General features: G+C 43.1%; 1 protein-coding gene across 1 annotated transcript in view; it reads right to left on the bottom strand.

Moving 5' to 3' along the window:
- Nucleotides 1-907: 907 nt before the first annotated feature.
- Nucleotides 908-27,104, bottom strand: part of LOC141147839 (uromodulin-like) — an 80,403-nt gene continuing 54,206 nt past the window's right edge. Inside the window, exons 17-19 of the mRNA XM_073635004.1 lie at nucleotides 25,892-25,912; nucleotides 2,201-2,317; nucleotides 908-996 (exon numbers count right to left, since the gene is read on the bottom strand). Coding sequence (XP_073491105.1) covers nucleotides 908-996; nucleotides 2,201-2,317; nucleotides 25,892-25,912 — 227 coding nt within the window. The remainder of the gene's footprint in view (nucleotides 997-2,200; nucleotides 2,318-25,891; nucleotides 25,913-27,104) is intronic.

Here is a 27,104-nt window from a genome sequence, read left to right as displayed (position 1 = left end):
GCCGTATTTACTCACAGTTCATCTCAGGGGAGCAAGGAAGGTATAGAATCAGTTCCTCTGTGATCTGTGAAAAGTTTTAAAAACTGAATTTTTTTCAGGAGCAGTGATTTTAATAATGCCTAAAGTGTAAACAATAAAAATGAAATATTCCTTTAAATATATAGTGCCTGGGGGGTGTCTATAGTATGCCTGTAAAGTAGCGAATATTTCTCGTGGATAGAACAATACCACAGATTAAAATCACTGCTCCTGAAAAAAATTCAGTTTTTAAAACTTTTTTTTGCATTGATACATGTCCCCTGGGGCAGGACCCGGGTCCCCAAAATTACTTTTTCTCCTTTAGAAATGTCATTTTGCTGTGGTATTGCTCTAAACATGAGAAAAATGCACTACTTTACAGGCATTCTATAGACACCCCCCAGGCACGATATTTAAAGGAATATTTAATTTTTATTATTTCACTTTAAGCATTAAAAAAATCCCTGCTCCGGAAAAAACACGTCCATTTTTAAAACTTTTTTTTGCATGAATACATGTCCCCTGGGGAAGGACCCGGGTCCCCAAACACTTTTTATGGCGATAACTTGCATATAAGCCTTTAAAATTAGCACTTTTGGTTCTTCATGTTAGTGTCCCATAGACTTTAACGGTGTTCCGCGGCTTTCGAATTTGCCGCAAACACTGCATAATGTTCACTGTTAAGCGAACAGGCGAACACCCGATGTTCGAGTCGAACGTAAGTCGGGTTCATCTCTAGTGGCTGCCATCGGCATTCCAGAATTTGAGCGGTCGCAGAGTGTGGGGGAAGTCCACCTGGAAAGGGGAAAGAGTGAAAAGAGGCCAGGCAATATGCCTGGTGCACAACAAGTATGCGGAATGCAGTCTGGAAGGCAGAGTGGGTTGAGTTTCACAGATGGCTGACAGCAGACAGCACCAGAGATGTGGTCACCTCAAGCACTGCGGTGGACTTCTTCAGAGAGAAGAAGTCCACACCACCTAGTGGACAAAATGCATAAATGCATCCTGCCTGCACACACTCCCAGCTCACCACCATACTTGTGATTTCCTCTTCCCCCCTCATCTCTTTTAAGCGACAATGTTGTCTCTTAGATTTTTTATTTTCTGCGTAGTCTGTGTTTTTCATTTATTTGTGTGATTTTTGTGACATTTTCATTGATTAAAGTTTATTACTAAGGGTGAGACTGCGGTTGCCTTATTCCCTTCCTCCCTCTAGAACACTTTGGGGCTTTCCCTACCTTTTTTTGCCTTGTAAAATACCCCCCAAACCATATATTTTCTGAAAGCACATGACCGGTAGAATAAAAAGAAGGTGCTACTGATTTTTAAGGTCCCACAATATTTGCGCAAATGATTATCAAAACAATATTTTTGCTAAAAATCCACTAAAATCTTGATTAGCGGATAAATACACAGCAAATTTTACAAAAGTCCTACTAAATATAAAATCTTAACCTGTATTGAGTTAATAAATAACAAATATTTGTAATTTTTAAATTGTGCCTTTTTGCGAAATGGTGAAAATTGAGCTTTCTCGTACAGCTTTAAGAATTTGTAAAAGAACCCCCAAGCCATATATTTTTTTTGAAAGCACATGACCTGTAGAATAAAATGAAGGTGCTACTGATTTTTTAGGCCCTGCGATTTTTATGCAAATGTTTATCAATCAATATATTCATAAAAAATACACTAAAACCATCATTAGCAGATAAAAACACAGTTAATTTTACAAAATTCCTGCCAAATATGAAAAGTTAACGTGTCTGGAGTTAATAAATAACAAACATTTTAATTTTTTACATTGCACCTTTTTGCAAAATGGTGAAACTCGAACGTACGCAAAAATGTAAATATCCAAAGCTCTCTAAAAATCTGAAGCTTTTATTGTTTCCCTTACAGATTTCAAAATTTGTGAAAAAAACCTAAAACCATATATTTTCTGAAAGCATATGACCTCTAGAATAAAAAGAAGGTGCTACTGATTTTTTTAGACCCCGCTGTATTTGCGCAAATGTTTATTAAAACATTATATTCGGGGGTGTGGTCTCGGCATGGAAGAGTGAGCACACATCTTCCCTGGGCTCCCGGTTAGCGGCCCTTTTTACGGCTTATTCACGCAGAATTACCCTATATTTCTGCTTCTCTGAACTGCTCACACACCCGAGGAAGGGACCCTACAGACCTGTGGTCTCCGGCGCCTGCATGGAGAGGTTTCTAGTGCCGATACAGCCGCCAGCCTCCACGCCGGATCCAGCCAAGATGGTGCCGGCTTCAGCCGCGAGATCAGAACCCAGCTCGCCTGCAGGGGGAGAGGATGGACACGAGCGAGGTAATGACATGCCGCTGTTCTCCCCACCTAGCGACCTCTCTCCCTGCCTTCCCCGCTCACTGTCACTGGCATCACTTGGCAGCCCTGAGGGGGAACACAGCGGCTCCATGCGATGGGCTCCACAGTGCACTCAGTCCTCCCAGCACTCCATGTTGAGCGTACCTCTGCCCCCCACACAGCGGTCATAAGCCACAATGTTTGCCGCTCCACTGGCTCTGCCTCCACATGAACCCTCCACTGTGCTCTGTACAGATCAGGCATTATGGGCTCTCTTGCAAAAGCTACCTACCAGAGATAATTTGGACTTAGTAGCTACCAGAATGGAAATGGTCACTAAAATTTTCTTTCAGCCAAGGTCCAAAACTCTAGTTTGTGCTATGACCTAGAATGTTTGTAGTCACTGTATGTCTATCAAAAATGGAGAAATGTACACTTTCCATAGCATTTTAACAATATTTTTGTCAAGTTTCAGTTACTACATTCTTACATTAGTTGTGCCCATCAGAGTCCCCCTTTCCATCATATGTGCTTATAGCGTGCCCCTTTGCATCATATTTCCCACCAGAGTGCCCCTTTAAAACAGTTCCCCATCAGAATATCCATTTCCATCATTTGTGCCCATCAGAATGCCCCATTACACCATAGGTGCCCACCAAAGTGCCCCATTACACCATAGGTGCCCACCAAAGTGCCCCTTTTCATCATATGTGCTCCTCAGAGTGCCCCTTGACATCATATTTCCCCATCAGAGTGCCCCATTACATCAGGTGTCCCCATGAAAGTGCCCCTTTACATCATATGTGCTTAGCAGAGTGCCCCTTTACACCATATGTGCCCACCAGAATGCGTCTCTACACCATATGTGCCCACCAGAATGCCCCTTTACACCACATGTGCCTACCAGAATGCCCCTTTTCACCATATGTTCCCACCAGAATGCCTCCTTATATCATATGTGCCCATCAGATTACACCATATGTGCTTATCAGAGTGCACCTAAAAACTCCATCCAAGTGAACAGCATACCTGCAAATGTCAAGTAACTAGGCAGGCACAGTACATGGGAGAAGGGAGGAGCTGCAGGTCGCAGTAGCTGGGTGGAGCAACTTGCTACAGGGGGTGGGGTGCACATGTGACATCACTGGTTGCTGGGACACTGGCGATCCCAGCAACTAATGACTGCTGAGCAGCCGGGATCACGTGCTGCAGACTGGTATATATATTTTACATTGTGTCACCTCAAGACCTGCCCTTTGCACCCACATTATTACATTTTAAATATAAATGCACCATTTGATTGTGTTACTTTTCTGCCCTAAAAATATTCTCCCCCTGACCTTGCACCCCATGTAACAGTAAAAGCTACAGCTTATACTTAAGTATTCTCCATGCATCAGTGTCTTAAAGCACAGCCTGAGTTGCTTGCATCAACTGGTTTTGACATATATATATATATATATATATATATATATATATATATATATGTATGTATGTATGTATGTGTGTGTGTATGTATATATATATATATATATATATATATATATATATATATATATATATATATATATATATATATATATATATTTATGGTAGGAGCCCTAAGTCCGATATGGACATAGATAACATTTGTAGTTAACATAAAACTTACCATCGTAAATAGACCTGGAAGTGTGGACTCACCATATGAAATGGACCTGAAAGTGTGCCTTGGTCTGCTGGTCGGTATGCCAAAATAAGGGGGCATACCCTAGTTTAAGAAATGATTATTCTGTAGAGAGAAATTAATGAATGAAATGAATGCCTTGAAATGGGGATGGGAGGGTGGGTATCGCGCACAGGAAACCGACAAGCATCATAGGTGAGCGGGCTGCTTAAATACCCCCCGGGCTCCTCCCATAAATTCAGGCCACCATACTAGCCTTCCTACTTATGGTAGGAGCCCTATGTCCGATATGGACATAGATAACATTTGTAGTTAACATAAAACTTACCATCGGAAATAGACCTGGAAGTGTGGACTTACCATATGAAATGGACCTGAAAGTGTGCCTTGGTCTGCTGGTCGGTATGCCAAAATAAGGGGGCAAAAACATTCAGGTAGGGGTGTAGTTTTATTAGTTTTGGATTTATTTATTTGAGTGAGTTTGGTGAATGCTGGAACGAACATGCAGTGGACATTAAACTGGTGTTGCCAAGATAATTACACCAGCCTGCGCAGGAAGGACATAACAGTGCGATGTGGACCTGGCTTCATTAAGAGGCTCGCCTCGGACCGGATGTCGGTGGCAAAGCCACGGCCTGTCCTGTCCAGATAAGACCCTAGAGTTAAGCGGCTGCCATGACCGGGTGTAGTTTGAAGAGGGAGGTAGTCCGGGTAAACCCGGGGTTTAGGAGTGTCTCTGGGGGCCATGTACTTGTAAACCGATGATGGCCAAAAATTGCCGCGATGCCTGTGGTGGCTGTGGTATCTGTCGCTACTTGGGGTGACAAGGGCGACGTAGGTGGTATAATCATTGATACACCGATTCACATAGTATGGGACCTTCCAACATTGATAGGTCCGCATTCTCAGGAAAGACTGCAGCTACTTCTTAGTACACACCCGTGTATGGGTGGAGTCTTGGGGAACTAACCTGATACGGGTCAGCTTGTCAAGGGGAAGGCTGGCCTGCATGGTGTTCATTAATTCGGCGGAGGTTATTGTAGACCTCGGTTCCGGATTGTTGAGTTTTAGAGACTACAAGCTGAAGGACATAATGGTATTACCAGAGAGTCAAGTGGTGTCTACATAGTACCTGGCTGCCTGTGCCAGAAAAGTGAATTAGTTAGGCCGTAGAAAACCACAGAGGGCCAGGTAGATGGCTGCTTGTATGACTAGACTGGGGAATGTCTGAGGTTTGGACATGTCCCTGAAGATGGCAGTTGTGATGGGCACGCGTTTGCCGTTAGCTATGGGCTGATGCTTCTGGACGCAACGTAGAAAGGATCCTACTGTATGAGCCGTCAACACGGATGACTCTCTGGGGTCCTGTGAGGGCAAGAAATGCTGGATGCTGGCTAGGTATAGCCTGATGGTGTTATGAGGAGCCAGCTGTGTGTGGCAATACGATACCTGGTGCGGGGTGGAACCTGAACTCAACTGACCTAAGCGAGAAATGATACAGAAATTGATGAGTGGCTCGTATGAAGATGCCACTGGAGACAACTGGCCGATTGAGTGTCACTGAAGATTGATGTGTGACTGATTGTGTGCCACTGGAAATGTGTTTGTACTGATTGCAAGAAGTCATGCTAAAATGTGAGCCCTGCAATGATTGCAAGAGTTGTGCTTAAATATGTGCTTGCAACAACTGCCAGGGAGTTGTGTCAATGGAGATGTGTTTGCCGTGACTGCGAGAAGTCCGTATTACTGCATGTGCTTGCACGGACTGCAAGGAGTTATACTTGGATGCGTGTTTGCAACGATTACAAAAGTTGTGTTTGGATGCGTGCTTGCCCTGATTGCAGGAAGTTATGCTTGGGTGTGTCCCTGCAACATTTGCAAGAAGTTGTGACTGGATGCGTGTTTGCAATGATTAGTTATGCTTTGATGCATGCTTGCAACGTTTTGCAAGAAGTTATGCTAAGATGCGTGTCTTGTAATGATTGTAAGATTTGTGCTTGAATGTGTGCTTGCAACAATTGCAAGGGAGTTCCTTTCGCTGGAGATGTGTTTGTAGTGACTGTGAAAAGTTTGTATTGCTGCATATGCTTGCAAGACTGCAAGAGTTAAGCTGGGATGTGTGCTTGCAGTGATTGCAAGAAGTTGTAATTGGATGCATACTTGCAACGATTGCAAGAAGTTATGCTTGAATGCATGCCTGCAATGTTTGCAAGAAGTTTATGATTGGATGCGTGTTTTGCAATGATTGCAAGAAATTGTGCTTGGATGTGTGCTTGCAACGATTGCAAGAAGTTCTGTTTGGATGCATAGTCATGATGGGATGTGTGCTTGCAACAATTGCAAGGAGTTATGTTTCGATGTGTGCTTGCAACGCAATGCAAGAAGTTGTGTTTGGATGCGTATTTGCAACAATTGCAAGAAGTTATACTTGGATGTGCTGTGACTATGAGGGGGTATGGTAGTGAGGCGAAGGTTTCAACAAATTAATCGGGACCATGACTGAGCTTCGAAGGAAGAGGGGGTGTGTCCCCCCCTTTTTTTTTTTTTTTTTTTTTTGACTGACCTAGAGGAAATGACAGATGACAACCGGTGGAGGGTTTGACTACCTGGCTTGAAAGGTAATTTGTAACATGTTTAAGCGACAGGTGCATGGCATTAAATAAATGAGTGAAATGTTTGTGCCATGACAGAGGCACGAATCGGTGTGCCATGACTGCACCAATGAGGCCAAGCCAACTGGGGCTTGCCGGGATGAATCGATGCCTGACGGATGCCCTAAACTTGAATCGGGGCGCGGCATGCGACAACAAAATGAATGAAAAGTTTGCCTTAGGGTGAAATGAATGAAAACGCGACCCAGACTCTGGAGCATGTACTGAAATGAGGCAAAAGAAAATGCTGGTGCATGCCGGAATACATTGGTGCATCACGGATGTGACTGGATTTGAATTGGAGTGCCGTATGTAATAGTGAAATGTTTGCCCTGGCAAAGGCACGAATTGGCTATGCCGCGACTGATAGCTAACCAAGTTCTGATGCAGGTGTTGACTGAGGCCGAAACGTTTTATTTATTTATTTATACTATTTTATTTATATATTATTTTTTTTGTATATATTGTTTGTTTTTTTTGACTGCGACAAATGACGAGTCGGACTATGGAGTACGAATGAAATGAGGCCAAGACAACTGGGGCGCGCCGGGACGAATCGGTGCATCTCGGATGCTACTGGATTCGAATCGGGGCGCGGTTCGTGACAGTGAAATTAGTGAAATGATGAAATGAATGAAGTGATTTGTCATGGTAGAGGCACGTGCCATGACAGAGGCATGAGTCGATCATGTCGCGACTGCAACTGACAACGAACCGGACTCTGGAGCATGTACTGAAATGTGGCCAAAAATACCTGGGGCACGCCGGAACGAATTGTTGAGTCATGGATGTGACTGAATTCGAATCGGATCATGATACATGACAGTGAAATAATTTCCCATGACAGAGGCAGGAATCGGTGAGCCGCAAACTGCGACTGACAACAAACCGGACTCTGGAGCATGTCCAGAAATGAGGCCGGGCCCTGGGGCACGCCGTAACGAATCGCTGCATCGAAGATGCGACTGGATTCGAACCGGAGTGCGGTAAGTGCAGGTGTAACCTTTTGTTTCCATGACAGAGGCGCAAATCGATCATGCCGCTGTAGCGACTGACTGCGAATCGGACTCTGGAGCATGTACTGAAATGTGGCCAATACCTGGGGCACGCCAAGACGAATCGGTGCCTTTCCATGCGACTGAATTCGTAACGGAGCGTGATACGTGGCATGATAACGTGGCATGATGATGACAGAGGTACGAATTGGTGGGTCGAAAGCGTCCGATAATGACTTGACTCTGGAGCATGTACTGAAATGAGGCCGTAACTACTGGGGCACGCCGGAGCGAATCGGTGCATCTTTAGATGCGACTGGATTCAAATCAGAGCGCGGTTTGTGACTGAAATGAAAGTAATGATTCGAAGTGGTTTGAAATGTTAGAAATGTATTTAGAAATGTTCAAAAATGAGAAATGATTGGTATTGAACTGACATGGTTCGATAAGAAATTGCGAATTGTGAATCGCTACGGCTGTTTGCTGACGCCTGGTAATAATTTAGACATGCCTGAAATGAAGCGACGTCTATGTCGCGGTGGTTTTTTCAGATAACGAGAAATGGTAACATAACGATCGTGGGAGTGGTATGCATTGCGGTTACGTTTGTGAAACTGCGAGTGACTCGTAAGTTTGATATCACGGTATAGTGACATGATATCTAACAATGCGACGGGACCCTACCTGCGACAGCCAAGCCAGACGCGCGGTACGAACTACGAATCGGTAACATGGACTTCGAAATTCTCGAGCACGGAAACTTGCGAAAACGAGAACTTGCGAGACAAGAACTAGGAAACCGACATGCACCACAGGTGAGCGGGCTGCTTAAATACCCCCCGGGCTCCTCCCATAAATTCAGGCCACCACACTGGCCTTCCTACATATATATATCACATACATTTGTAGAAAGTGAACTTGAATTGTAGAATTTCCACAGTCTGGCCTAGCATTTAAAATTCCCTTACAGTTTACCTTTTAGTGAAAAGACTAGTTAAAGTCAGAACAAATAGGTTCCCAGTTAGGGATGGGTCATCTGTTTGAGTTGAACATGAGTTTGACTCGAACATTGGCTGTTCGCCCGAACAGCGAACAATTTGGGGTGTTTGCGGCAAATTCGAAAAGCCACAGAACACCCTTTAAAATCCTATGGGAGAAATCTAAAATGCTAATTTTAAAGGTTAATATGCAAGTTATTGTCATAAAAAGTGTTTGGGGACCTGGGTAAAACAAGTTTTAAAAATTCAGTGATTTTAATAATGCCTAAAGTGAAACAATAAAAGTTAAATATTCCTTTAAATTTCGTACCTGGGGGGTGTCTATAGTATGCCTGTAAAGTAGCGCATGTTTCAAATGTTTATAACAGTCTGAGAGCAAAATTACATTTCTAAAGGAAAAAAAAGTCATTTAAAAGTACTATCGCTAGTGACGGCTGTTAATTAACTGTCGGTCCCGACAATACACATAAAAGTAATTGAAAATCATTGAAAAAGTTTTAAAAAATGCATGGGGGTCCCTCAAAATTTCATTACCAGTCCCTTCAGGTCTGGTATGGATATTAAGGGGAACTCCGCACCAAAATAAAAAAATGGCGGGGGATCCCCCCAAAAATCCATACCAGGCCCTTTCTGGTATGGATTTTAAGGGGAACTCCGTGCCAAAATGTAAAAAAAAATGGCGTGGGGTTCCCTCAAAAATCCACACCAGACCCTTATCCGAGCACGCAACCTGGCAGGCCACAGGAAAAGAGGGGGGGGACGAGAGATGGGGAGGATGTCCCCATGTTGATGGGGACAAGGGCCTCTTCCTCACAACCCTTGCCCGGTCGTTGTGGGGGTCTGCGGGCGGGGGGCTTATCAGAATCTGGAAGCCCCCTTTAACAAAGGAGACACCCAGATCCTGCCCCCCATGTGAATTTGTAAGAAAGTGTCAAAATGTTAAAAAACCACAGGAGATGGCTAGGGACAAGTCCTTTATTAAAAATAAAAAAATAAAAAAGAGATTCCAGCGATGTAATCCAATAAATCCATGCTCCTACTCCAGAGATGTAATCCAATTCTCGATCTCCAGCGATGGATCATCTCCAGCGATGGATCATCTCCAGCGACTCCAGCGAGGAACACGCACAAAATCCTGCCTCCTCCGGAGGCACCCATGATGCGGCACTAGCTTGACAGCTCTTATGTAGCTGAGGGCGGGGCCACCCATCACGTGACCCTGTACCTCTCTGACAAGGGGAAACGCCGGGGTTCCCCAGTGACGTGTACAGGTGACCCCGTCCCCCTCTGATGCAATGGGAATAATAATATATATATATATATATATATATATATATATATATATATATATATATATATATATATATATATATATATATATATATATATATATATATGAATAATGATAAGCACCTGAAGGGTCTGGTATGAATTTTGAGGGAGACCCCTACGTCATTTAAAAAAAAAAAATGGAACAGGGTTCTCCCTAATATCCATACCAGACCTGAAGGACCTGGTATGGAATTTGGGGGGACCCCCACGCAGTTTTTTTTTTTTTAATTTGGTTCAGGGTTTCCCTTAAAATTCATACCAGACCAAAGGGCCTGGTAATGGACTGTGGGGGATCCCATGCTGTTTTTTTCAATTACTTTTATCTGTATTTCCAGGAACCGACAATTCATTATAGCCACTAGTAGTTTTAAAAGACTTTTTTCCTTTAGAAATTTCATTTTGCTGTCAGACTGTTCTAAACACGGGAAAAAATGAGCCACTTTACAGGCATACTATAGACGACCCCAGGTACGAAATTTAAAGGAATATTTTACTTTTATTGTTTCACTTTAAGCATTAGTAAAATCACTGCTCCCAAAAAAATGGCATTTTTTTTAAACTTTTATTTGCATTGATACATGGGGCAGGACCCGGGTCCCCAAACACTTTTTATGACAATAACTTGCATACAAGCCTTTAAAATTAGCACTTTTGATTATTCATGTTCCATAGACTTTAACGGTGTTCGTGTGTTCTGCCAAATTTTTTGCCTGCCTGAACCCTCCCTCGGTGTAAGCCCTCCCCCTGGAGCGTACCCGGAAGCTGGAAGCCGCTGGACGACCCGTGATGTCACTCACATCCTTCGTGCGCTCCACGCCGGCCCCAGCTTCTCCCTGATGGCCACAGGAAGAACCACTTGCTGAACAGCTTCCATCTGCAGCCCTACACCGCTGGTACACCTTCCGGACTGGAGCTCGAGGAATCCACAAGGACTGCCCATTTACAGATGAGCCTTTTTATTCATGTTTATCTTGTAAGTGTTACTTTATTATGTGTCAATAAACATTCCCACTAATACTGCACTCAGGTGGCGCTTCCTTTCTTCACCCCCTCTTGCCTACCACAGAGCCAGCTCACAGTTAAAAAAAAAGAGCATATATCCAGAAGCATGGAGGCACGTGTGGAGGAGCGATTTGCTCCTAACATTAGGGGCAGATTGCCCCCATGCTTCGGCATATATTTTTAGGCTCAGATCGTGTTAAAAAATGTTTTATTTTGACTATGTTTTATTGTATTTTCTTTGCAGGTATGGTAAGTCTTACTGTTATACTGTAATGTTACTTTGTTTTATTGTTAACCATCATTTGCTTAGCAGGTACGCCATTCAGCTGCAGCACTGATTTATTTATCTTGACAGCAACAGCGTTTCCTCCCACGATACATAAAGCCGTGACTCCAGCGCTGTAGGAGGTGATTTCACCACTAAGTTAAAAGAAAATGGTGCATGTATGCCCATCATTAGAAGTGGGTAGATGAAGGGAGGTATTCTAATAGTGGGCATACTCACCCACCGATCAATCTATTTTTTTCGTTCAGCCCACATGCTGCATGAAAAAAAGAACATTACAATATATGCCAAACAAGGACCAGCAACGTACTGGTATGTTACTGGACTTTGAGTAGTTATATCAGGATGGTCAGCTTGATATCATTCTTTACAGCCAGCAGTCAGCTTTCATGTAAAAGCAATCCTAGCAGCTAATTAGGCTCTAGACTGCTTTTTCAAGCAGTGGGAGGGAATGTCCCCCTTCCCACCATCTTCCATGGTTTTCTCGGGCTCTTCTGTCCCAATAGGGAACCTGAAAATGAAGCCGATGGTTTCGCCAGCTGACCATAGAGTTGATCAGAGACCAGAACGTCTCCAATCATCTCTATGGCCTAAGAAACCGGAAGCTACAAGTATTTCATGACTTAGGTTTCCTTGGATATAAACAGCGCCATTGGGAAATCGGGAAAGCATTTAATCACACTGATCTTGGTGTGGTCAGATGCTTTGAGGGCAGAGGAGAGATCTAGGGTCTAATAGACCCCAATTTTTTTCAAAAAAGAGTACCTGTCACTACCATTGCTATCATAGGGGATATTTACATCCCCTGAGATAACAATAAAAATAATCAATACGGCCTACAGTACAAAAGATATTTAAAGAATTACAAGTACCATCATCCCCAAATATCATAAACACAGGAATAAGGGGGTGGAGCCGTGGTTGCAGTTGCTGCTATTGTCAACCCCGGTCTCGACCCCCCAAAAAGAGGGAGAGGTGGGACTATTGCGGTACTCGATGCATTGATGAATGTGAAAATGAATTAAGATTGTAGTATAAAAAAATCACTTTTAATAGAAAAATATTTTTTTTTAAAAACATAAGTATACAAAACAATTATGGTTGCAATTACAGACAACAGCACTACATATAAAAATAAAACAAGGAAATACCACCCAATCTAAACAAGTGGATTCCGCAAGGTTGAAGGTGAAAATTGTATGTACAGCTTAATTCTCGACCGGTTTCGCGGTTAACACCGCTTCTTCAGGGGAACCATATCTATAACATGATATGAGATAGCTTTAACATATATAGGTATATGCATAGGGTTATTGCAGCAAGTCATTTGACAAACATATCAAAATATTTCATACAATTCAGATAAAAGTAAAGACAAGCTCACCCACTCAGGCGACTTCCGTGGGCATGCAGGACCCGAAAAGATCCCCCTGCGGCGGACACAGGGGATGACAGGCAGCCTCTGATGAATAGATATTGAATTGAGTGATAATGAATATCACAATGCTGTGATATCGTGAAGAAAAGTGCAGTTTCTATGCGATTTACGACAGACCCAAGGTGATGGTGAGGGGGGGGAAGATGGAGGGGAAAAAAGGGGGGAAAAATGGGAAGGAGACTAGGGAGGAATTGGGGTGGTGAGGAGAGGGGGGAAGGAGGAAAGAGAAGGGGGGGGGAAAGTGGTTCAAGTGGTTAGAAGAGTGGGTGATGTGTGACATAAGCTTCTAAATGTGACAACTTTGTGCAAAAAAAAAAAAAATTTTTCGTTTTCCTGCAACTTGTGGCAAAATATAAAATATTCCATGGACTCAACATGCCTCTCAGCAAATAGCTTGAAGTGTCTACTTTCCAAAATAGGGTCATTTAGGGGGGTTGTGCTATCTTGGCATTTTATGGCCTTCTAAATTGTGATAGGTAGTGAGGAGTGAAATCAGAAATGTACGTCCTTAAAAATCCTGAAGGCGGTGATTGGTTTTCAAGGTCCTGTACACGGCTAGGCTCCATGTGGTATCCCCATACTCAGGAGAAACAGAAAAATTTATTTTGGGGTGTAATTCCACATATAACCATGCCATGTGTGAGAAATATATCATTTAGTGACAACTTTGTGTACATTTTTTTTTTTTTGTCATTTTTCAATCTCAAAAAAATAAAATATTCAGTGGGCTCAACATGTCTCTCAGCAATTTCCTTGGTGTCTCTATTTTTCAAAATGGGGTCATTTGGGGGGAGGGTTGTACTGCCCTGCCATTTTAGCACCTCAAGAAATGAGATAGGCAGTCATAAACTAAAAGCTGCGTAAATTCCAGAAAATGTCCCTTAGTTTGTAGACGCTATAACTTTTGCGCAAACCAATAAATATACGCTTATTGACATTTTTTTTACCAAAGACATGTGGCCAAATACATTTTGGACTGGAAGGTGGTCAGGAAGGTGGCAAATTCTTCCGGGGCTGAAGTGGTTAAACATTAGGGAGTATCTCGCCAAAGAATAATTCCTGTTGCAGAGGATGCCTGAAATTTGACTTGTGGGAAAATTAGAGAGCCAATCACACAACCAGGAAAATACATTGGTGGGGGGTGTTCTATGCACCAACAATATACAGAATGCCTCCAGGTAGCCATTTTACATTGAATTTTACAGAAAATGACAGCGGCTGCAGATTTAAAAGGAAAGGTAATTTTTGATAACATTGATCTACAATATGACGTGTGCAGCGATTGTATATGATATATTATATTTTTTTATTTGGCATATTTTTTGGACACAAAAGTGACCTAAATTTGAAAATTCGTAAATTTGAAAATTCGGATAATTCAGAAATTCGAAAATCCGAAAACCCTAAAATTTGAAAATATGAAATAATAACTAACTAATAATAACAACGTAACTATTACTAACTATTAAATTATAGGTAACACATTAATAATAATAAATAACAATAATTTAAAAAAAAACGTATTATTATTATTATTAATAATATTTATTATTAATTTGTTCCATTCCATTCGTTTAGATGCAGCATTTGTTATTTCAGAAAACTTAACTTGTAACTTCGGATAAATTTGGATTCGTTATGTTCACTAACAGCCAAATTTGAAAGGAAATTCCAATACCTATAATTTATTAGTTAGTATCCTTAACCACTTGTATACATATGTATGTTTGTAAACGGCATGGTAGATAAGTGGTTAAATTAAGCTCACAGCTGCTGCTCCATCTGTAATCTTGGTACCGACTTTAAGAACCCGCAAAGGGATTTTCCCATCAAAGTGACCTGGTGGCTCTAGAGCTGCCCAATCACTTTTTCGGTGCTCTCAAGGGGAACCTATAGTGGTTAGACATGTGCAATTCATTTCATTCCAAATTTGTTTTATAAACAGTTTTGAAATATCTAAATTAACGAAAACCCATTTATCAAATATTTCGTAAGTTTGAATATTTGTAAATTTGAAAATTCGCAAATTCGAATATTCATATATTCGTAAATTCATAAATTTGTCAATTCGGAAATATAAAAATTTGTAAATTTGAAAATTCGAAAATCCGAAAACCCCAATATTTAAAAATCTGAAATAATAACTAACTAATAGTAACAACTTTATTATTACTAACTATTAAATTATAGGTAACAAATGAATAATAAGTAATAATAATAATAATAGAGTTTTATTATTATTATTAATAATTATTCATTTGTTCCATTCCATTTGTTTATATGCGTCATTCGTTATAATTCGTAAGGATAAATTTGTATTCATTACGTTCACTAACAGCCAAATTTGAAAGGAAATAAGGAAATTCCAATACCTATAATTTAATAGTTAGTTACTATTAGTTAGTTATTCTTTCTTATTTTCACATTTTTGAATTTTCAAATTTACTAATTTTTGAATTTACGTATTTACAAATTGTGATCATAAGGAATGACTGGAAAAAAAAAATTGACCCGAAAAATGAAAATAAAAAAACCCAAATGACCAGAAAAACAATAAAGAAAAAAAAAAAAAAAAAATATATATATATATATATATATATATATATATATATATATATATATATATATATATATATATAACAGTGCACATGTCTAGTAGTGGTTCCCAGGGCTCTCCTCTGGGAAAAAAGCTTCACCAATGAAAGCAGGAGGAGCTCAGAGAACATTTGTTCCTGATCTCTCCTGCAACTAATGACCTTGGAAGCAATGCGTATTATATCACTTCTGGGGTCAAAACTGTCAATCCTCGGTTATTGTAGCCAGGAACGCAACTATTAAAACATCATCTGCATTTGAATAGCTGCAATGATGGCAGGGGAGACAGCATCTCACGACCGCACAATTGTCAGGTAAAGTAACGCAGTGCCGTATCGCAAAAAGAATGGCCTGGTCATGAAGGGGGGTAAATCTTCCGCAGGTCTAGTTATTAATGTAACATTCCGTTTGTTCTGCTTGGTTGTTGTCTGGTTACCATAGTGATGTATACTCAGCTATATAACGTCACTCAGATGTTCAAAGCTCTGCCTACTGAGGAAGCCTATCACATGGCGACACGCGTTTAGGGGAGGAATAGAGTTCAGTGACGTGTATCGGAGTTTCGCCTAGTGTGGGTGGTGAGCCAAATTGTGTTACTGTATATTTTACTGTTACTGTTATTTCCTTTTATTCTTGTAAGTGTTACTGTATAGCGGGATTTTGTAATAAATTATCTGTACACAGCACACTATGTTTGTCCTTTCCACTTTACATAGTAGGTGAGGTTGAAAAAAGACACAAGTCTATCAAGTCCAACCTATGTGTGTGATTATGTGTCAGTATTACATTGTATATCCCTGCATGTCGTGGTCATTCAGGTGCTTATCTAATGGCGCGTACACACGATCGGAATTTCGTCCGCAAAAGACCGATTAGAGTTTTTTGTCGGAAAATGCGACCGCGTGTGTGTATGCTCCATCAGACTTTTGCTGGCCAGCAAAAGATTGAGAGCAGGTTCTGAATTTTTCGGTCGAAAAAAGTTCCTATAAATGTGCTCGTCTATAGCAATTCCGATGTGCAAAATTCCTACGCATGCTCGGAAACATTGAACTTCATTTTCTCGGCTCGTTGTAGTGTTGTACGTCACCGCGTTCTTGGCGGTCGTAAGTTCAGAGAACTTTTGTGTGACCGTGTGTATGCAAAGCAAGCTTGAGCGGAATCCCGTCGGAAAAGCCGTCATATCTTTTTCCGACGAGAAGTCCGATCGTGTGTATGCGGCATCATAATTTCTTGAAGCTATCGATGCTCCCCCGCTGAGACCACCACCTGTGGATGGGAACTCCACATCCTTACCGCTCTTAGAGTAAAGAACCCTCTACGTACCGTGCAATTGTCAGTTAAAGTAACGCAGTGCCGTATCGCAAAAAAAAAAAATACATGGTCATGAAGCGGAGTAAATCTTCCAGAGGTCAAGTTATTAATTTATTAATGTAAAGTGTTTATTTATGTAGCATGTATTTAATGGAAACCTGATTGATATAAGGCTTTGCATAGATGTGAGGCATCGGTCGTTACGCGTAGACAATGCCCAGCAGTAATACAGTAGCAGTAATAAAAACCACTAAGAAGCATGTAAAAGGTTTTACTGTTGCTTATATTCTATATATTTATCGCAGATATGAAAATAATGTGATTTACATCTTCTGGAAACTTTACTTAAACTCTTTTTGCTTCGGGCGTGTTTTTGTTTTGTATGACTATAAATAGTGAGTATAATGAAGTGTATATGAAATGTGCTGTGCCATGTGACCAGATACATGTTATGCTCTTCAGTTTTTGTCATGGGACATTATAAAAGGGAGGCATAAAATCTGACTTATGATATCAGAGAACAGAATGTGTTGGGAGCAGTTTGTATAAGTGACACGGAAAGTAGGACTCCATAATGCGAGGACAAAGGTCCCTACCCTTCTTCTTGGCCCTTCTATATACCTCCAATGGATGGACACGTAAGTATTTTTTGGAATATTTAACTAACAACATTTTCCTCTTAACAATTTCTTTATGCATAAATCATGTGTGGGGAAGGGGGTGGGGGGTGAGGATGGGGATGGGGTTGGTACACTCCTTAAAGAAGCAATAACTCCTCATCAGATATTAGGATTTAAAGCAAGGGTCTCCAAACTTTTCAAACAAAGGGCCAGTCTATTGTCCTTCAGACTTTAGGAGGGCCGGATTGTGACTGGTGGAGGTAGAAAAAGTCCCGGACCCAGCATTGGTGAGAATAAATATGGCCTCAGGGATGGTGGTCAGCAGAAGGTGTAGTGCCCCATTATTGGTATTAGGAGGAGTAGTGTCCTATTACTGGTATTAGGAGGAGGAGTGCCCGTTATTGGTATTAGGAGGATTAGTGCCCCATTATTGTTAGTAGGAATAGTGCCCTATTATTGGTATTAGGAGGAGTAGTGCCCCATTATTGGTATTAGGAGGAGTAGTGCCCCATTATAGTTCTTAGTAGGAGTAGTGCCCCATTATTGTTAGTAGGAGTAGTGCTCCATTATTGGTATTAGTAGGAGGAGTATTCCATCATTGGTATCAGTGGAAGAAATGGTGCCCCATTGCTGGTGTCAGTGGGAGGAAAAGTTCCTCATATCATTGGGAGGAATAGTACCCCAAGGGCCGGATAAAGGCTAGAAAAGGGCCACATCTGCTGCTGGTTGGAGGCCCCCTGATCTAGTAAGAATGTAAGTAAGATGTCTTCATAGGGGGCTCCTAACTGTCGATGGTTCTTAGAAAACCACGTCCTGTGTACAGGAGAAGGTGGAAGCCATGAATAGATATGGTGCTGGACTTATTGTGGGACCTTCAGCCTGGCAGCTCTGTGTGGCACTTATAAAGGATGACTGGGGGGATAAAGTGATTTATTCTAACTAGTCTTCATACAATGGAAATGTGAAGTAATTCTCTTCACCAACATTAACAATACATTACCGATACACAGGGCTTTTTTTCTCGGGAAATAGGTGCAGAAACTCATTCATGCCCCCCCACCCCCTTCACACACCATCCAAACCCCATCAAATAGTGGGTGTGGTCAAATTTCACTAATAGTGGGGGGTCTTGACTGGGCCATTAAATACCAGAAGTGTATTATATACAGAGTGTAGAGTTCGGAGGGGTTACACACAGACTGCAGAGTTCGGAGGGGTTACACACAGACTGCAGAGTTCCGAGGGGTCACACACAGACTGCAGAGTTCGGAGGGGTTACACACAGACTGCAGAGTTCGGAGGAGTTACACACAGACTGCAGAGTTCAGAGGAGTTACACACAGACTGCAGAGTTCGGAGGGGTTACACACAGACTGCAGAGTTCGGAGGAGTTACACACAGACTGCAGAGTTCGGAGGAGTTACACACAGACTGCAGAGTTCAGAGGAGTTACACACAGACTGCAGAGTTCGGAGGGGTTACACACAGACTGCAGAGTTTGGAGGGGTTACACACAGACTGCAGAGTTCCAAGGGTTACACACAGACTGCAGAGTTCAGAGGGGTAATACACAGAGTGTAGAGTTCGGAGGGGTTACACACAGACTGCAGAGTTCGGAGGGGTTACACATAGACTGCCGAGTTCGGAGGGGTTACACACAGACTGCAGAGTTCCAAGGGTTACACACAGACTGCAGAGTTCAGAGGGGTAATACACAGAGTGTAGAGTTCGGAGGGGTTACACACAGACTGCAGAGTTCGGAGGGGTTACACACAGACTGCAGAGTTCGGAGGGGTTACACATAGACTGCCGAGTTCGGAGGGGTTACACACAGACTTCAGAGACTTCAGAGTTTGGAGGGGTTATACACAGACTGCAGAGTTCGGAGGGGTTACACACAGACTGCAGAGTTCGGAGGGGTTACACACAGACTGCAGAGTTCCGAGGGGTTACACACAGACTGCAGAGTTCCGAGGGGTTACACACAGACTGCAGAGTTCGGAGGGGTTACACACAGACTGCAGAGTTCGGAGGAGTTACACACAGACTGCAGAGTTCGGAGGAGTTACACACAGACTGCAGAGTTTGGAGGGGTTACACACAGACTGCAGAGTTCCGAGGGGTCACACGCAGACTGCAGGGTTCGGAGGGGTTACACACAGACTGCAGAGTTTGGAGGGGTTACACACAGACTTCAGAGTTCGGGGTTTGCTACCTAAATAGTGCAGAGTTTAGGGGTGCGCTGCATACAGAGTGCAGGTTTCAGCATTCTTCCACAGCTACTTACCTCTGCATCCCCCATCCACATCTCACTTTCACCCCTCTTCAGCTCTTACCTCTGCATGCAACCCCCCTGGACTGCCCCATCTTCTCTCCATCTCCACCATCTTCCACATGTCTTATTTTTGTTGCTGTATTAAGCTGAAGCACCCAGTCAGCTCTAGTACCTCCCCACATACTGTAGTTGGCTCCGCCTCTCTCACTTATGAGGAGATCATCCAATGGTGATGTTGGCATTTGCACTTCACCCTGGGCACCTGCATCTCCCTTGTCCCCATTCCACTTAGTGGGAGGCAATCGGGAGATCTGATCTGTGGCAGCTGTTGGGGAACAAGCTGTAAGCATAGAAGATGGACAGGCATTTGCTGTAGGGGTAATATATTAAAGCGGAGTTCCACCCAAAAATGGAACTTCCGCTGATCGCATTTCCCCCCCCTCCGGTGTCACATTTGGCACCTTTCAGGGGGGAGGGAGAAGCATATACCTGTATAATCCAGGTATTTGCTCCCACTTCTGGGTGTAGATCACCGCAGGCACTGCGGTGATCTACACCATGTCCGGCCCCTCCTCCGTCCCTCCCGCTGTCTTCTGGGAGGCACACAGGTCTCAGAAGACAGCAGGGACCAGTGAGGATGCGCAGCGCGACTTACGCATGTGCAGTAGGGAACCAGGCTGTGAAGCTGCAAGGCTTCACTTCCTGATTCCCTTACCGAAGCTGGCGGCGCCTCCACCCGAGAGCCGAGGGACAGATCGGCTTCGGGTGAGGACATCGCAGACGCCCTGGACAGGCAAGTGTCCATATTTTAAAAGTCAGCAGCTGCAGTATTTGTCTGTCTATTACACAAATAGCGCTTTCTTTTGCTGGTATGTAATCACTGCTAGGTTTTTTTATTTTTTACAAAAAAAAAACAAAAATTTTGAAAAAAAAATAGTTTTTTTTACTTTTTTCTGTCGGTAAATGTTGTAACTAAGTAATTTTTCACCTTCACTGATGTGCGCTGATGAGGCAGCACTGATGGGCACTGATAGGCTGAACTGGTGGGCATTGATGAGGTGGCACTTATGGGCACTGATGAGGTGGCACTGATGAGGTGGCACTAATATGCCACACTTATGGGCACTGATAGGTGGCACTGATATGTGGCATTGATGAGCACTGATAGGCGGCACTAATGGGCACTGTTCGGTGGCACTGATGGGCACTAATAGGCGGCACTGGTGGGCACTGATAGGCGGCAGTGGCGGGTACTGAGAGGCGGCACTGGTGGGCACAGATAGGCGGCATTGATAGGCGGTACAGATGGGCACTGATGGGCATTGATGGGTGGCACTGATGGGCATTGATGGACAGCAGTGATGGGCAATGATGGGCAGCACTGATAGGTGGCACTAATTGCCAGAATTCACTGGCATGGCTAATGGGCACTGATTTGTGGCACTTGTGGGCAGTGTGGCCACTGATTGCTGCCACTGGTGGGCTCTGATCACTGGCATTGGTGGGCACTGTATGCTGGCATGGGGGGGCATAGGTATTTTATTTAGTTAAGGCGCTTTATTTATATATTGTAATCAGGGCACTGATGATCAGTGCCCTGATTACTTCCCTAGCTGTCCCCCTGTCAGGAGATGCCACTGATTGGCTCTCCTCTCCTCGCACTCTATCAGTGTGAGGCGAGGAGAGCCGATTACCGGCATCTCCGTGTTTACATGTGACTGGCTGTGATTGGACACAGCCGACCACATGGTTAAAGAGCCGCGGATTGGTGTCGCACCGTGTCCTAGCAACATGGTGCAGCCACGATCGCCGCAGTGCACGCCCCCACGGCCGCGCAAGAGTGGCCGTTCTGTGCCGCCGTCATAGAACAAGAGCTGCACCGCCCCATTGTCATATGACAGGGGGCAGGCGGCTACTGGTTAATGTGAGATCTGGGGTCAAAAAGACCTCAGATGTCACATTTACACTTAAATGCAATTTTTAAAAAAAATTTAAAAAGGGCCATTATTCCCTCACTCGACTTTACGCCTCAGAGGGGAAAGGATTTGATCATCTCCGCTGCTACTGATGGCTCCAGTAAGCGACAGAGATGACGGGAATGCAGAGGGAAAGGGGTGGGCACCTCTCCCGCCGCTTATAAAATTGATCTTGTGGGTGAAATCCGCCACAGAGACCACTTTTATTGGAAATGGGACCGCCTGCCATTTTTAAATATACCAGGATTATGGCAGCTATCTGTTGCCATAACAACGGTATTCAACTTCAAATTACAGACGTATAACAGTGGCGGGTGGTCCGGAAGTGGTTATTTAGGAGTTAACTCCCTGTGCACACTATAAACATTCCTCTGTCAGCTGCAGCTCTATCATTCACAGATCCATCTGACAGGGAATGCAGGAGATAAGATAGCTACTGTATTACTTGTTTGTTGTTGTTTTGGCTTAGAATGTTACACCGAATGCTCACTGTGATTGGCTGTCAAAGTGATCATTCATAGAGGAAGGCTTCTGACTGGCTCCCAGTCGTAGGATCATCTTTCTACAGACACCAGGTCTCACGCTGTGCACAGGAGCGAGCAGGGGAGATAAGAAACTGCAGGACGTACAGGAGACGCCCTGTGTACAGAGGAGGGGGTTTTATGGATGTTTGTAAGACACCAAAGGTAGGCAACTGGGTAAGTAATGACAAAATGATCCCCGAATAAACATGCTCATAACAGAAATGTGAAAATTGCTCTGGTCCATAAGGGGTAAGCAGGTGTGAGAGACGAAGTGGTTATACATCAGTTATATGAAAGGATCCCATGGTATACCATTGTCAAAAAAAAGGTCAACCAATCACAAATCTATTTAGATGTCATTTATTATATCAGTATCATATTTACTGAAAAGCATTTCTACAATATTTGTTTTTATTCCAAGATAATAATGTTTAGCAATAGTTATGAAATTCACCTAAACAAAAATAATCACATAAAATTACCATCTATATACAGTTCTGAATCATAAGATTCCCCTTAGCCATATACAATCTATCTCCTATTGATCGCACCTATAATTCATACATTGGAGAAACGTCCTACTTTTGGGCAAGTTTTTAGTCTTATAGATGTTTCCAAATTTTTGACCTGCCTTTGTCTTTTTTCCCTTCTTCTGGCTATGCTGGTCAGCAAAATCCTCACACGTTTATCAATGTGTTTGTGTTGAATTTAATCGGTATACCAGGATCTGAGACTGTAGAAATTCTCCCAATATTAACCATCTCGCCAAGACTTTGTCTGCAGTAGAGGACCACGCTTTGCTTTGATTATTTATAGACGCCCTTCCCCAAAATGTACAGTTACACCGATCTATAAATCTGATACCAATTCACACTGATGGGTCAGTATAATATTAGTACAATAGTAACAGGAATACAATGGTAGAGATGAAAAGCTTTGCAGTTGGTACAGCAGTGCCTGAAAGACAAAAAACAAAAATCATAATTTAAAAAAATCCATAAACATTAGATGACAGTCACCCAATCTGTACCCTATTTTCCCAGTAAGACAGTATCAGAGAATGCTGTAGTGAAGCCAGTGGCGGCTGGAGTTTTTTTTTGGGGGGGGGGGCGGCAAACAGTCACCCCCCAGTTGAGTGGCACACAACTACCCCCCCGAGCAGCACACAACAACCCCCCCGAGCGGAACACACCTACCCCCTGAGTGGCGAACAACTACCCCCCCTTCCTGCCATCCATTGTGGTGGATGGCAGGAAGTGCGTAGCGGCTCGGCTCGGCTCTGAGTCTTGTCCTCCATGGTGGCTACCAGCTTCTCCCCTCCTCCTCCTAGGCATCCAATAGGATTGCCTGTCCTTTTAGCCAATCGGGTGACCGGTGTTAAAGCCCACTTCCTGATTGGCTGGGAGGAGGATCAGTGTTACAACAGCGAATATTCATTCGCTGTTGTAACGCACCTGGGTGGGCTCAGAGTGCACTCTCTGTGACCCAAGCCCATCAAGTGCTTCAAAAAAATGACCCCTCCACATTTGAATCCATGCTCCGGTGTCCTGAAAGGGGCTGGACACATGGATAGGGGAGGCGGCCATGCAGCTTGCCCTCTATGCTCCCTCCACCAGTCTGTGATCATACTGCCATTATACGTCCCCTCCTTCTTCACCTCCCACATTCTGCACTACTGCCGGCACCTCTCTCTGAGTTCACAGGAGCTGGAACCCTGAGATTCCACTGAACCACCGGGTTGAGAAACCCTGCCTTAGGATGCTCTTGAGTTAGATTCATTGTAAGAAATATTCTATATACGATCCTTGGGAAGGGGTTTCCTCAGATAAGATATTAGTTTGTCTCATCGGATGAGTAACACTGATCCCTCTATACAGAGGTAGACCTTCATATTTCTGAAATTCCACCTAATTTGTCAGAGTGTTTGTCAGGAGCATGTAGTGCTCCTGCTCCATCACAGCTGCAGGTCTCTTTCCAGCATCCTTGTTTTGGGCTGTGATGCATTCTCTTTGTCAGCTTTTTCACCTGCAAGGTGTTTGATGTAGCTGGTCCCTGGGTGGAGACCAAACCTGATTTAAGCCAGCCAAGCCTGCAGTATCATACTTGTGATATTGTATTTAACACCTGCTCTAAGCTCCCTGTATGTCTGCTAGTTTGGATACCCTTGTTGACAGCCTCGGAATGGATATTGAATATGCTTGGAATTCTGCCTGCCTTTTAACTATGGATTGACCCTGACAAGCCTTAGTGCTCACTTTGATGGTTAAGGTGTTCCTAGCGATGCTGCTCTCCTTTAGAGGGAAAACTCAAAAACACTACAAAGAAAAAAAGAAGGGTGCAAACACCTAGTGCATTACCTTCAACATCAATGAAATTTATTAAATCCACCAATTATATACTCACAGACATGAGAGGATAAAATGCATGTATAACACAAAACTCCAGTGGCAGGGATGTCACACTTCTATGGTGGGAAAGCTGACTCGTTTCAGGAGACAGACTCCCTTCCTCAGAGCTCTGAAGTGAGTTTGTCTCCCAAAACGCGTCAACTTTCCAACCATAGAGGTGTGATATCCCTGTCACTGGAGTTTTGTGTTCTACACACATTTTATCCTCTCATGTTTGTGATTATGACTTTGGCGGTTTTAATAAATTTAATTGGTGTTGAAGGTAATGCACTAGGCGTTTGCGCCCTTTTTTTTTCTTTGTAGTGTTATGGATTGACCCTGACTATTCTGAACCTTGCCTGCCATATACCTGGACTGTCATTGAACTACTCTGCCTGTCTGCCAACCACAAGTACCTGTTTGCCATGCTCAGTTTGCACATGCTCCGTCGTGGTGGCAAGGCATTATAGCATTGGGGCAAACAAATACCAATAGGCCTGCTTGCCTTATAGAAAAGGGGGCTGCTATAGGTGTAGAACACAGAAACTAGCTATAGTGCCTGTCAGTAACGTGCTGGTCATAACGCAGCTGATGCTCAAGGACAGATGCAAATGTGCATGCGCGTGCACAATCCTGCAAGTGCCCATCTTGCCAGGCACAGGCGCACAAATGTGCACATTCACACGCCTGTTCACCACTAATGCTGGCCCCAAGATGGCATACGTAAGTGCAGCAGTCACACTAGCACATTGCTGTCTGATCTGCAGCTGTACCTGTGTTCTTGAACCTGATCCTGCTTACTCCTGTATTAGAACCAGCTTGCCTCTGACTTTGTGTGAATCTCCTACCCTGACCCCGGCCTGTATCTGGACTTTGCCTCTGCCTTCTGCTTACCTGTCTGAACTCGTGTTGCTGATCTCTATCTGTACCTTGATAACTCCTTGTCTGCTGTCTATGCCTGCATCTGACCGTCTGTTACCAACCCTGCTTGTCTTACCATGTATCCTGTGTCTCTTCTGCTCTGCATGCTCCTGCCTGGCTCCTGCTGGAGCTTCTTCTATTGTGGGCCACCAGTCTTCCTGCACCCGCTTTTGCCACTTCCTACTGCTGCTCGCTGCCACCAGCCCTGGATTTGCTGTTTCTGCCAACACCCGCTGTCCAGCTATCCATTCCATCCTGGTGAAGCACCCGCTACACAAAAGACTGTACAGGCATCCATACATCACCGTGCTCTCATGGCCACTGTTACATCATCGGTGGTCTCTGAGCCGGGGCTGTACTATAGGCCTTCCCTCTGCCATCAGGTACATGACAGTGCCTGACCACCTACGTTAGGGAGTTAGCATGACAATGTCTACAAGGAACACACATGCCCCAGAATAGGGACACAGATTATGTATTTAGTCCTTTTTCTCCCAATGTGTTACTCCACCAGCCAGCCAAGTGTAATCCACTTTGAATAAAATAAAATTGGTTATAATATTTACTTACCTCCACCAGAAGAGAGAGCAGCTAGAAACAAAATGCAAAACAAATCAGATTTTCTTCATAGCAAAACTACATTACTCATTACATTTGTTCTATATAATATGAAAAAATTATATCTATATCTATATCTATCTATCTCTATCTATCTCTCTCGATAGATATAGATAGATATAGATAGATATATATATATATAGATATACTGTATATGCAGTGGAGCCTTATATGGCTCTCAAAGCTCCTGTGCTGGGAACTACTAATATCAAGACAAATTCAAATTCATTCTATGTTCTATGTTTCTAAAACTCCATCCACAACTCTGCCCCCAGCTACATCACTAACCTAGTCTCAAAATGCCAACCAAATCGTCTTCTTCATTCCTCCCAAGACCTCCTTTCTAGCTCCCTCATCACCTCCTCCCATACTCGACTCCAGGACTTCTCCCGAGCCTCTCCCATCCTTTGGAATTCCCTATCCCAATCTGTCTGACAATCTCCAATTCTATCCACTTTTAGACGATCCCTGAAAACCCTTCTCTTCAGAGAAGCCTATCCTGCCTCCAACTAAGAACTGTATTTTCCTTTTCTCCATCAGCTCATCCCCTACAGTTATTACCTTTTGTATCACTTGACCCTCCCTCTTAGATTGTAAGCTCTAAGGAGCAGGGCCCTCTGTTTCCCCTTGTATTGAATTGTATTGTAACTGTACTGTTTGCCCTAATGTTGTAAAGCGTTGCACAAACTGTTGGCACTATATATATCCTGTATAATAATAATAATAATAATAATATATAAAAATTAACTCCTTAAGTTATTTTCCCCACATAATTTTCACAGTAACCTGTGAGAAAACATCTACTTAATTTAATTGTATTTTTTTTTCTTTATGTGTGATGTACTATGATTAAATTACAGCTAATTATTACAAAAATTTCAAGCATAAAACTCTAAACGAACATGCTCATTTAGAATATATATTTGCAAAAGCTCAATTCTGGCACTCTAAATTTCTAACTATGGGTCACCCTTGGTGACAAAACCCCAATTGGACGATGAGGGTTTAAGCTGCCCTCATTCTTACTGCTCATTCTTCAAATTCACTCCTTGTGAACTCCTAGTGCTGCCCAACTTTGTTAACTGAACCTAAAACCTCATTTCACTAACCATCAAGCTCTTGTGATCTGGTAATAGTACCATGTGTCAGTACTCCCCACTGGACT

This window comes from Aquarana catesbeiana, linkage group LG06 (assembly GCF_042186555.1).
Source record: "Aquarana catesbeiana isolate 2022-GZ linkage group LG06, ASM4218655v1, whole genome shotgun sequence".
NCBI classification, from domain to species: domain Eukaryota; kingdom Metazoa; phylum Chordata; class Amphibia; order Anura; family Ranidae; genus Aquarana; species Aquarana catesbeiana.
The sequence above is the reverse complement of the archived record's forward strand: the minus strand, read 5'-3'. Positions and strand labels throughout refer to the sequence as shown.